The 11,495-nt window shown below is 37.5% G+C and overlaps 1 protein-coding gene across 5 annotated transcripts in view; it reads left to right on the top strand.

Moving 5' to 3' along the window:
• The first annotated feature begins 3,182 nt into the window (after positions 1–3,182).
• LOC146000226 (protein Loquacious-like) overlaps positions 3,183–11,495 on the top strand; it is a 36,136-nt gene continuing 27,823 nt past the window's right edge. For 2 of the 5 annotated variants that reach the window (XM_083137631.1, XM_083137627.1), the window contains exons 1-4: positions 3,484–3,510; positions 6,071–6,221; positions 8,187–8,307; positions 11,168–11,349. In XM_083137631.1, coding sequence (XP_082993757.1) covers positions 3,499–3,510; positions 6,071–6,221; positions 8,187–8,307; positions 11,168–11,349 — 466 coding nt within the window. In that variant the 5' untranslated portion in view covers positions 3,484–3,498. Of the gene's footprint in view, positions 3,231–3,343; positions 3,415–3,483; positions 3,511–3,679; positions 3,846–6,070; positions 6,222–8,186; positions 8,308–11,167; positions 11,350–11,495 lie in introns of those variants that run through there. The other 3 variants (XM_083137628.1, XM_083137630.1, XM_083137629.1) reach the window with 3 other exon arrangements.

Here is an 11,495-nt window from a genome sequence, read left to right as displayed (position 1 = left end):
GGAAAACTGGTCATGTGGCAACTGTGCCTTTAGAGGAACGTAGAACGGTCAACTCTGAATGGTACACAACAATTTGTTTGCCAGAGGTCTTCGGTCAAATACGGAAAACAAACGCCGTCGGATCATTGTTCATCAAGACAATGCCAGCTGTCACACATCTCGTCTAACAACCGACTTTATGAACAGTCAAAAAATCGAATTGATGGGTCATCCGCCGTACAGTCCTGATTTGGCACCCAATGACTTCTTGTTCCCGAATGTCAAGAATAAATTGCGTGGACAACGATTTTCGTCGGCGGAAGACGCCGTTGATGCGTTCAAAAACCATATTATGGAGGTGTCTCAAGAAGATTGGAAAAACTGCTTTGACAAATGGTTCGAACGAATGCAAAAGTGTATTGACCATAAAGGAGAATACTTCGAAAAACAATAAAGCAGTTTTCAATGCCAAATTCCTGTTTTTTCATTGTTAGGCTGGCTCAAAATATAAATAGTGACCCTCGTATTGAACTGTGGAGTGTGATTTATTGACTGTTTGTCCATTTTTTCTTAACGAATAATCTCTAAGGGAGAAATTTATAATATCTTTCAGATCGGAACTAAGTTCCTTCACCTTGCCCATTTCGAACACGCTGATAGATAGATTGACGATGGGCCTACAACAATACCTACGCCAGCATTCTGCTCGACGGGGAGTGCGCCTGCATGTTCAAACTTGTTACGAAGTTGCAAACTGCCCGAATAGCGGTGGCGCTGTATGCGAGGAAGATTGAAACTCTTGCCTGTACGAATAACAATGTTGCATGAAACAGGGTGTTTTTCTTTTTTCACACAAATTATATGCTCTGTTTATACACTTTGAACATACATTTTTATTGACATTTGTTGGTTACATTTTTATTGACATTTGTTGGTAAAACCTTCATTAACATTAATTTCCAGGTACATAAGAAAATTATTGTTTACTAGTAGATGACATTTTTCCCTCTGAAATTCTATTTGTACTGCCTGTATACTGCACTTGCTGGCTGCTAACGAAAGGCGATGAGAAATGGAGACGAAATAAGTCTGTCTAATTTCTGTGTTCTGGGGATTGCTGGATTCAGTGTCCTAATAGACCGGGTTAAAAATGTAAACATAAACATTGGTGAGGTTTTGCCCGGTCCCCTCGGAACTTCCGGTTTAGGCCAGTCCCCGTTGTTGCCAGTGCAGATTCACCAGCATACGAAGTAAGAAATGAACACTTGTTTTAATCAGTTATGCGATGATAGTCAAGAAAGGTATTTGTTAAAGTTCTACTATGAAGGAGTGGACGTCTAGAATCCGTCGGATGATCAACTGCAGAGCAGATTATTAAAATATGACGTGTCTTTGTGGCTGCCAGTTGTATAGCAAACTACGTACCACAGAATCTACGTACATACAAGTATCTCATATACACGCACGACGAACGCTTAGATATATATATATTGAATTATTTTGTAAATGGAAAAGTGAGGGAAATATAATTCTATAAAACAAGCGATATTATTATATTATAAAGTATGCTTAAGTGAATCTTCGCCAACAAATCTGCAGAAGTAATGACACATAACAAATGATAGTAAATATATGTGCTTTCAACGTCGCCTTTCTGCCCGAGCGATTTAGGGAAAACCTATGATATGGCATGCCACTTTCACTTGCACGAATTTACTTCAAGCAGCAAGGGAGTTTTCAGATTGAAGCGACAAGCGATAACGGGGTTTCGCACAGAAGCATTCGATCTAAAGCAAACCATTCACAAGTCACGCTTGCGCAAATAACAGGCCGGGGCAACACAATGCACGGTACTGATAAAGCGGCTCAGTCCGAGCGGCAAGCGACACCTGCAATTTGTCGTTCGGAAGGTATTGTTTATTTTTTAATATTGATTTCCATGAGACACGCATCGCTGCAGTCTTAAAGCTTCCTTACGTGTCGCTTGGACTGGACTGTTGTTTTCTCAGAACCATACATCGTGTCGCCTCGCTCTGTTGTACTCGTATGCAAGATGAATTGTTTCTTTTAGAGTAAAGGGGCTGTTGCTTGTCGCTTCGGTGTGTAATCTCCGTGCCAATTAAAATAAAGTGAATCCTCAGTGATCAAAGAAATTTTTCGAACCGAAGCGACACAAGCTGCACATGTCGCTCAGATTCCCAATGTCGTGTATTGTGCCGCCTGATCCCAATGGCGTGTATTGTGCCGCCTGAGACTTGATTTCCCATGAGCGGTAAATGCTTATTTATAGACTAAATGGGCCTGTGTCGCTTGTCACTTCGGTACGAACCACTGCTGTTGCGTGTCGCTTCGGTTTGAAACCTCACTATGATGCGTGCTTTTCACCACAACACGATCAACATGTTTGTAACAAAATGCAAGTCGTAAAAATCCTTCCCGGCTACCAGTTCTTTCTCGTTCTGCTTGTATCAACAGGTTTCCCTCTCTACGTCCTTCAGAAACCTACGAAGTGATACTTGACTCAATAAATTTGTTCCCGATCGAACTGTGCAACCATATGCTACACAGCTGACACCCTATTTCCTTGTAAAAGAATCTCCACTTTGCCCTTTCATATTAACGTCCATAGCATCCTCAGCGTAACCGGATGTTCGAGGGGGACCAGACGAGTGCGCATGCTCCGCAGTAGCTCCGCCTTTAACACCGTCACCGTCTATAGATGAGGCTCTTTCTTGTCCGTTCTTTTTGTGTTATCAAGTATATTCGAATCCCAAATTAATTGTTTGTTGTTAAAACAAATTCTCACCCTCCGGAAGAGTTTTGGGGGGGGGGTTCAAGAAAATATCGTTGGTAGGCGGAATTCACCCCCCCGTCCCCCCCGGTATTTCGCACCCTGAAATTCATCACTTTAACCAACCGAATGGCTATGCTACTGCCTTGTTTGGGAATACGGGGTGGTATTAGTCATACATATGGTAATGCGCACTCTTGAATTTAGGTTGTAGAATGTAAAATGAATGTTGTTATTTGTCGCGAATGGAAGTTTTCTGTTTTCTATTAAACATGGAAGCTGCCGCAAATATTCCCACTTCCTATCCTTAATGCCATCTGCGTAACGTCGTGTATATCGAATAAGTTTTTACGTGTGCTGTTGGTGCAATGTGCTCATCTGCAGAAAACATCGCACAAAATAATTGTAATATTTTAGATTTGACAGCATGTTAAGAGATTTTGTGTCAGGCGACTTAAAGGTAACTTTTTAGATTTGTGTAGTACTATAATCATAAGAATAATCAGGAATGTCGTTTCTCTCTTCAATTTTCCATTGCTGTACTCCAATGAAGTGCAATTCTCCATAGTCATTAGAAAGAAATCGTTGATTGAAGGTGAATATCTCAACCCGGTAATTCATATCCAGGAAAATAAAAAAATCAGGTTAGTGAAGACATGTTCTTTGTCTAAGAATTTGCAAGCAATTCCATCAACGTTTGAGTAATGCCACGTTGGAAATATTTCTATATGAAGGAAGTGGTAAGAATTAAAACTAGAATAATGTAGCCAATTTCTTGCACGTGGATATATAAAATCTGTGTTGTGTGTATCTGTCAAATTTTTTACAAGATCAGTCCTTGCTTATTCACTCGAAATGAAGCAAAGAAAGGAGGTGGGATGCATTAGCTTATTGGCTGAAATAGGCCAGCCTCAAAGATAAACGGGATTTTCCCGTCGGACGCTGCTATATAAGTAGCGTACAAGCATAAGATTTTAGTTTTGATCCAGGTTTCTCGCAGGAACAGCGCCAGAATTTTTCGACCGGTGCTCCATATTGATAAATTAGGGTGGGCAGTACAAACGTAAGGCATTAGGTGAGTTTGGCTAACACGTATCTCCCCTTCTCTCTCTCGAGATTTCCCTCTACCATGTGTAGAAAGAGATTTGGACGCAAGGAATTCATCAAACCTAATCATCGTATCTTTCTTACAGGGTACTTTCGAATGCCAACCTCCCTCCTGAATAGTACACCCTGGAAACTGTATTCTTGTAGGCAAATGAATCTCTGGCGCCTGTAACCCTAATCAAGATAATCCTCTTAGTGTTTTGTGTCTCCTTGCATGTTTGTGTTCGACCTTTCATGACGTTCATCTAATTACCATTCAACCTCACCATCACTATTGGTCAAAACTAGCAGAAAATCAACTTGAAATATAATAATGATTACTTTCCACAAAAATAGTATCAACAGTTCATAGCAGTTCGTAAGTTGGGATAGTAATTTCAACGGTACCAGTTAGATATTGTGAAAACACATTTAACTCGTTTATTTTCCAATTATTTACATTTGTACCTTATATGCATAGCGGAACATTTTTCAACTTGGGATTATGTTTTTTCACTGAAAAAAGCGTAATTTTTAACATTACAAGTATTTATTGGTCGTTGCTGTATGGCGGATAAATCTTGACTCACGTTGTCTATCGTCAGCTGATATGCAGTGTTTCAAAATTTATGAACCAAAAAATACCGCACAAACTATTCACAGAAGGTTTTTAAGCGAAAATTGATCCACAAACCATTCACGGAAGGTTAGGTTAGGTTCAGTTAGGTTAGGCAAACAGAAAATTAAATTGGAAAAAAAAAACGCTCACACGTCATCTGGTAAAACGATCGGGTGGTTGCTACACTGACAGGGGGTTACATATTCGAACGCACAGAACATTTGATTCAATTAGTCTATTGTAATGGTGGCACGAGTTATCGTGCAACGGAGATACATGAATGTCGAAAATTACATTATTTAACGGCCGAATAAGTTGCACAAATGGAAAAAAACACGATTGATGGGGAGAGGCATTTGAAGTTTTGGAAATGAGTAAGAATTAACGTTTGTAGAACATGTGAGGTTGTTTTGGTAATGGTTCAATTTTTTTTCTTTTCAAATTCTCCTAGCTGGCAAACATTGTCTCACGAAATTTGAAACTTCCTTAAAGGAATGAGCACTGTTTTGATTTTGAAAAATAATTATTATGTTGAAAAGAACAACTCGACCGTACGCAAGCATGTGCACTTCCCATGGACAATGCATTTTCCATTGACATGTGACTGTAAGTACGGTATCGTAGACTAGTGGGAATTAATGTAGAAGTAGATCTGAACCTTAGTGGAATGCATTTAGGGACTTTATTTTAATGCTAAGAGAACCAAACCAAACCTGACCTGCCTAACCTGACTACGAAAGCATATATTGAACAAATTCTTAAGTAATTGCCAAGACTCCGCAGTATGTGTTAACAGAAGTTAATCGAAATTGAACCATGTTAAGATTGCATTTGTAGCATGATGAAATCGTAAGAAAACAAAAGGAACTTGGGCTGTTGTTTTTATTGAACTACAGGAAGCAGTAATTGTGCAGAAATTTCATTCCGAAAGAAAAGTTGCAGAAGGTGTCGTACTCTTAAATAGAATCAACTTAAAACAACCAATATATAACAACCAGCATAAGAAAACAGTTTCAGGAGAACACACGCTCCTTTCATCACATTTATTTTCATTTTGTCTTTACTTACCATCTTTACATGTTATCTTTAGTCAAATTAAAATAAATGTCTGATGAAAGGAGCGTGTGTTCTCCTGAAACGTCACAAAGAAAAACTGTTTTCTTATGCTTGTAATAACCGTAAACTACAGGAAAATAATATAACAACCAGGCACGCATGGATTAAACTTTTCTCCACTTTATTTTTAATGTAGATAATCAGGTGACTTCAGTGAGTTTTGCTTTTGAAACAGAATATAGTTTTAGACACTTTAATAAAACTAGGGGATGTGAATTGTTTGGTGACATTTGTAAAAATATAAGCAAAATAGCATAATTTTGCACTGTGTTACAGGCAGTTCATAGATATATCGGATTAGCAAAATTATCAGTAATTTTAGTGTCATACTTATATCAACAAATATCAATTGGAGTGCTGATTAATATGTCCCATTCCTACTACGTAATTAAAGGAAAGTGTCAGTGCACTAAAAATGTGTGCGAAAATGTACAAAATAAATATTGTTTTGTAAATGTGTGTTCGGATTTCTTGAACAGGAGATGTCATCTACACCAAATTCAAAGAAAGATGTTTCAAAGGTTCAGGAGATGCTGGAGAGGATGTCGACTGCATCCCCAACAGCCGAATTAGTGCAAGTGGAGGAGGTGGTTAACGATACAAAGCCACTCTACAGAGTTGCGGTTGATGGTAAGTAATTTCATTGTCCAGCAGCTGTTTCAAGTGACATCAAACTGTTAACTTTGCTATATGCAGTGTAAGTTCAACAACTGCAGACATCTATGCACAGGTCCACTTGGAGAAGGCAGTTGACCCAAGGTCTGTGGCAGAGTGGTTAGCATTGCACACTACAAAGCCTGAAAATCTATGTTTAAATATTGGGTTTCATTTATGTTCTGCTGTCTGTTTCTTCACTTCACCACAAATCCTTATTGTTGTGATGAGTCTAGACCAATTATAATAATATAGAGTTGATGCCCAAAACCAGACTGGTCAGCAAATTAGCCAATGTACCTTGCTGGTTGCACTAGACACATCTCTGCACAATTTAAAGCCTGAAATTTAGATTGGGGCCTTTAACTGACTCTATCCCTCGAGAATTACATTGATTTTTTTAATAAATAGATTTTGATGTTTTATGTAACATAATTGGTTTTATACGGCGCACGCTTTTAGAAGGAACATGAGTTCCAGTGCTACTGCGCAGTTGCCAAACTAACTGCTAGCACAAGGGAAGGACAGAAAATTCGCGATGTGTCCATTATTTTGATAATGCATGCACAGTATATATGAGTACAGTGAAATAATATAGTGAATATTTCTACACAGGATTGTGATATCATATCACTGTAGCATTTACGAGAAACTCATACCTGAAAGATACTTGAAGGTATTCATTCATCACCGCTCTCGTCGTCTTCCTCTGTCTCCGTGTCACTGATTTCACTCATTTCAGAGTCACTCTCCTGGAGGTTAATGATTAGATTTTGCACCCTTGGTGCCTGTACTACTGGTGCTAGGTTTTGAGAGTGACATTATTTAAAATAGAAAGATCATACGGAACACACAATATTGCACGAAAGCTGTATTTAATATTTTCACAAACTGTTCTTTGTGGCGCAGGAGTGAACGATGAGCGAATAATGTTACACTGGCCTTGCTACGAAAACGCTGAACCCAAACTGACCCAGACTTTCAATGTTCGAGAACGCCCAGAACAATGAAGGGTCATTGTTTATATCGAGGCAAATTTAACACAATAACTCAGTTGTGTCAACACGGTGGCAACGAAAAAAAAAAAAAAAAAAAACAGGCGGAAGGAAATGAAAGTTGATGTTTCCCTTGTTTCTTCAACAAACGATAACTCCGGCTGTAGGCGACGGAAATTCATGGGACTTGGACAGTCAGGTTCAAAATGTCTTTCCTCATCTTATGATGAACCTTAAGTGGTGAGTTTTATGAAAACTTCTTGCGTGCAAGAAAAATACAGAACACGCCGTTTAACTTCCGCGCCGCAGTCTCCTAACTGTACAGCGTTGCACTCCTGCCATTGGCTGACCGCCACGCACACCCTCTGCGTGGCCCCGCCCGATATCGCTTCTAAAAGCGTGTGTCGTATAGTATACAGAAACCACAAATAATAAAGATATTTGATCCGAAGTGAAGGAACTCCAATTCTGGGGTATTTTTACTAATTTATTTCCATCAAAATTTTGTTTCTTAGACACCCATGAAGGGAAAGAACACAGAAAATACTAATTGCGTTAAACCGAACACTCATAAGCAAAATGTCAATAACTTTAATTTAAATTAAAGACACAGGTGTATATTATTACATAAGATGAATTATATTAAATAAATTAAAATTAGAAACAATATCAAGAAAATGTCCCCTGCTGGAGCAATAGTTAATAATAACATTTGAGTTGCATTGAAAAAGTAAACTTATTAACACTATTGAACCTAACGTCAAATTAGTATCCATTTGTCAAGTTGCCAACACCATAGAATGTATCTCCTAAACAAAATAACATTTGGACCTTGGTGATTGAGGAAAAATGGAAAATTTTGGAACATAAAATCATGAATTTACTGTATTCTTCACCAGCAAATTTTATTCTTTAACATGCGAGAACCCTAAATCTTCTCTTCCAGCAGCGGGAACAGGAGAGACGAAGGATGAAGCCAAGATGAATGCAGCAAAGGTAGTTCTGGAGAACTTGGTTGGTGAAACGAAAACATCTGCAATCCCATCCCAGACATGCAATGGCATTGGGTAAGTGTGACCATTTGGATATATTTTCCCAGCGTGTCAAATTATAACATAACATTTGAACTTGAAAAGAGATGTTTTACACCTTAATGCATTAATTGTTAATTGATTAGTACATCATTCTTCATAAGTTTTCATCCCCTTGGTTTTGTTTTCACAGTAAGCTGACTTCACACTAACCTGAAATAATCATGAAAAGTAAAGTGATTTGGAAATTAAAATTTCACTTGCTTCACATACTTCATGGACAGTGTTGACTAAACTGGGAAAAACTTTGATTTTAACCCAGGTAAAACTACAACAGCAAAAACTAAGCTGGTTTGGTAGCTTTGTTGGTAGAACAATGGCACAGTATGCCATGGCAGAGATTCAGGTTTGAGTCTTGTTTGAGCCTACATTTTTTGCTGGAATTTCTACATGAACTTAAGTAGCAAATGTAATTTAGCATTTTAAACTGTTTAAATTGGCTGAAAATTTATTTTAAAATTTCTTGGAAAACTTTGGTCTGCTAAGATAGCAGTAGGTAAATTGTTTTCATTCTTGTTCTCCTGCAAATACTTTTGTCGTCAGTTGTACACTGGACCCAAGTAATAGTACTGTGGCTACACCTTCGCATGCATCAGATGTGATAATCCACTGGCAACACTGCGAGGAAGATCAGCTCTGCTTATCGCTCCAACACCGTGGAATGTTGAAATTCACATTCGAAATAAGAGCTAGATAAGGTACTTGTTTTTAGTGAATTTAACAAGATGCGAACTTGCATGGTCGATTGATTAATTGATTTGCTTTTACTTTACGTTGCTTGTCTGATACTTTTGGCAGTACCATTGACCCTCTGTACCCCCTGACGAAAGCGAAATCTTTTGCTTGGTTTATGAAGATTTTGTCATTTGTGAATGTTTTCAGTTGATTTTGCTTGTGGAAATGTGTTATTGTGAAGTAAAGTAAGTTTGTTACTTTACCGTGTAGGAGAACAGTCCAAAGTTTTGTGATTATGCAAGTCTATTAAACTATTGATAAAATCTAGATAACGGTGAAAGCCAAACCACACGAAAATTCACATGAGTGCTCTAGAAGGAATTCCAAGCCCATGTAATTTTTCCAGATTTTTAATATCCTAGCGAGGAAAATTGAAAACAGCTGCCCTGGGTGACAGCCAAAGGTCCAACCGAATCAGTAAACCAAAACTATAACTGGATGACAACTTGTTCAGTGCAAATATGGCCAGCTGATGTGCCAGAAGTGTTCCCAACCTTAAATTAGTTTTTTTTTTAAAATTAATTTTGCAATAACAAATTCATCTTTAATTAGCATGGCATTATTGACTATGACAACTGAATGTGATTTAAATCACTTTGAAGAAATAATTTATATAATAATGGACATAAGGGTTTTGTAGATATGAGAATCACTTTTGGTGAAAGTACATTAATCTCGTAATCATTTAATGGTGTTTATTAGGCTCTAAGAAAGGAAACACAATATATGTACTGATGGGGTGAAGCTCATACAAAAGGAAGTGTAATAAAGGGTGTTCCATATATTGGCAGACCTGTTTTTATCAAAGTTGGCATCTGTTGTCATGCTGATTAATGTAGCCTCAATTGTTTTCACTCGTTCGTTGTGGTTTCCTTCCGAAGATCCTCGAATAATCCAGGAGCGTGAAATCCATCCATCCGCTGAGAACGACTGTGGGGTTTGACAGGTGGAGTGTGATCGTACACCCTGCGATTTCTTCTTATGAGGGTTTGTGAAATCACAGGTGTACACCAACAAACCACGAACCCTTTTGGAACTGAAGGCGGAAATCATACGGGTGATTGGAGGCATCAGGACAGACATCTGCGAGAGGGTTATCAATAATTTTGTTGAGTGTATAAATGCATGTAGACTCTGTAGGGGTGGACATATGCCTGACATTGTCTTTCATACGTAAATGGGAGATGTTACTGCTTACATATATGTGAAATATAACTATTTTCATGATATTTTTCCTATTTTTATTTAATTTTCTAATTCGGCATCCTATATGGGACACCCTATATGTAAACTGTAAACCCACTAAAATTTATCTTGACTATAAATTTTATAGTCAAAAATAGCAAACATTTTTTGTAGAAAAATATACTAAGTACTAATCATGTTAAAGCGTAAATAGTGTCAGTATCATTAAACTGTAAATAAACATGGCAGTTGATATTTTGCAAACTACCATTAAAAAATTATACCAAAATTAAGCTACAAAGACTATAAAAATATTGTTAATTACGAATTATAGAGTACATCCAGAATGTTTTATTTTCACTGGAAGAAATGTTACTGGTATTTTTATACGTAGTTTTATTAACACACTCAACAAACATTTCCATAGTAGGTTCATATATACAGCATCAGAAACAGAAAAATGTATATTTACATATAATTTTTTATTTGCTTTAATCAAACTTTTCAAATATTTTACAGGGCCATTTACTAGAAAAAGCCTTTGTATGAAAAACACATATGCCAAAAACCATACAAGCAATTTTAAGCATGTTTTTTAAAATAAAATAAGAAATCCAATTTAAATATAGAAATATTTATCAAATGATTTTTCAAAATAAAAAATATGATTTTTTATTTACCCTGCTCACAGATCAATAGTTTTCAAGATATAAAATTGTTTAGAGCTGTGGGTAATTTCAAATTTAATTCTGAAAACAGGCTTGGTGTTGAGGCTAATACCACATTAAGTAGACTGGTGTCGAAGCGTAAGCCTGGTTAAGCGTTCATTTCAACCGTAAGTATAATCATGTGATTCTTTAAGTGGATGAAATTTTGTTGACAAGAAGGTTTTATTGTTGATTTTTCTTCGTTGTAGGATGGATCTAAGGTCTCCTACAAGTGACAGCAGACTGCCTGAGAACCCAATTGGCATCCTGCAAGAGATGTGCATGGCGAAGAGATGGCCAGCACCCTCGTATGAACTCGTGTCAGAGCAGGGAATGCCACACCAGCGGGACTTTACTATTGCATGCGTATTGTGCAGTTATACCGTACTGGGTGAGTAGAGCATAAAAATGATTTCTAGTCTGAATTCACTGTGTACAGAAACTGGTAGTGTAATTTTCAAATTTAAGAACTCAAATCTTAATAGATAATGATTTTTTGCTGACATAGGTTCATTGGGACTGGCCTACTGTTCACCT

This window comes from Lepisma saccharinum, chromosome 16 (genome assembly GCF_977018435.1).
Source record: "Lepisma saccharinum chromosome 16, izLepSacc3.1, whole genome shotgun sequence".
NCBI lineage: Eukaryota > Metazoa > Arthropoda > Insecta > Zygentoma > Lepismatidae > Lepisma > Lepisma saccharinum.
This window is presented reverse-complemented; position numbering and strand designations above follow the sequence as displayed.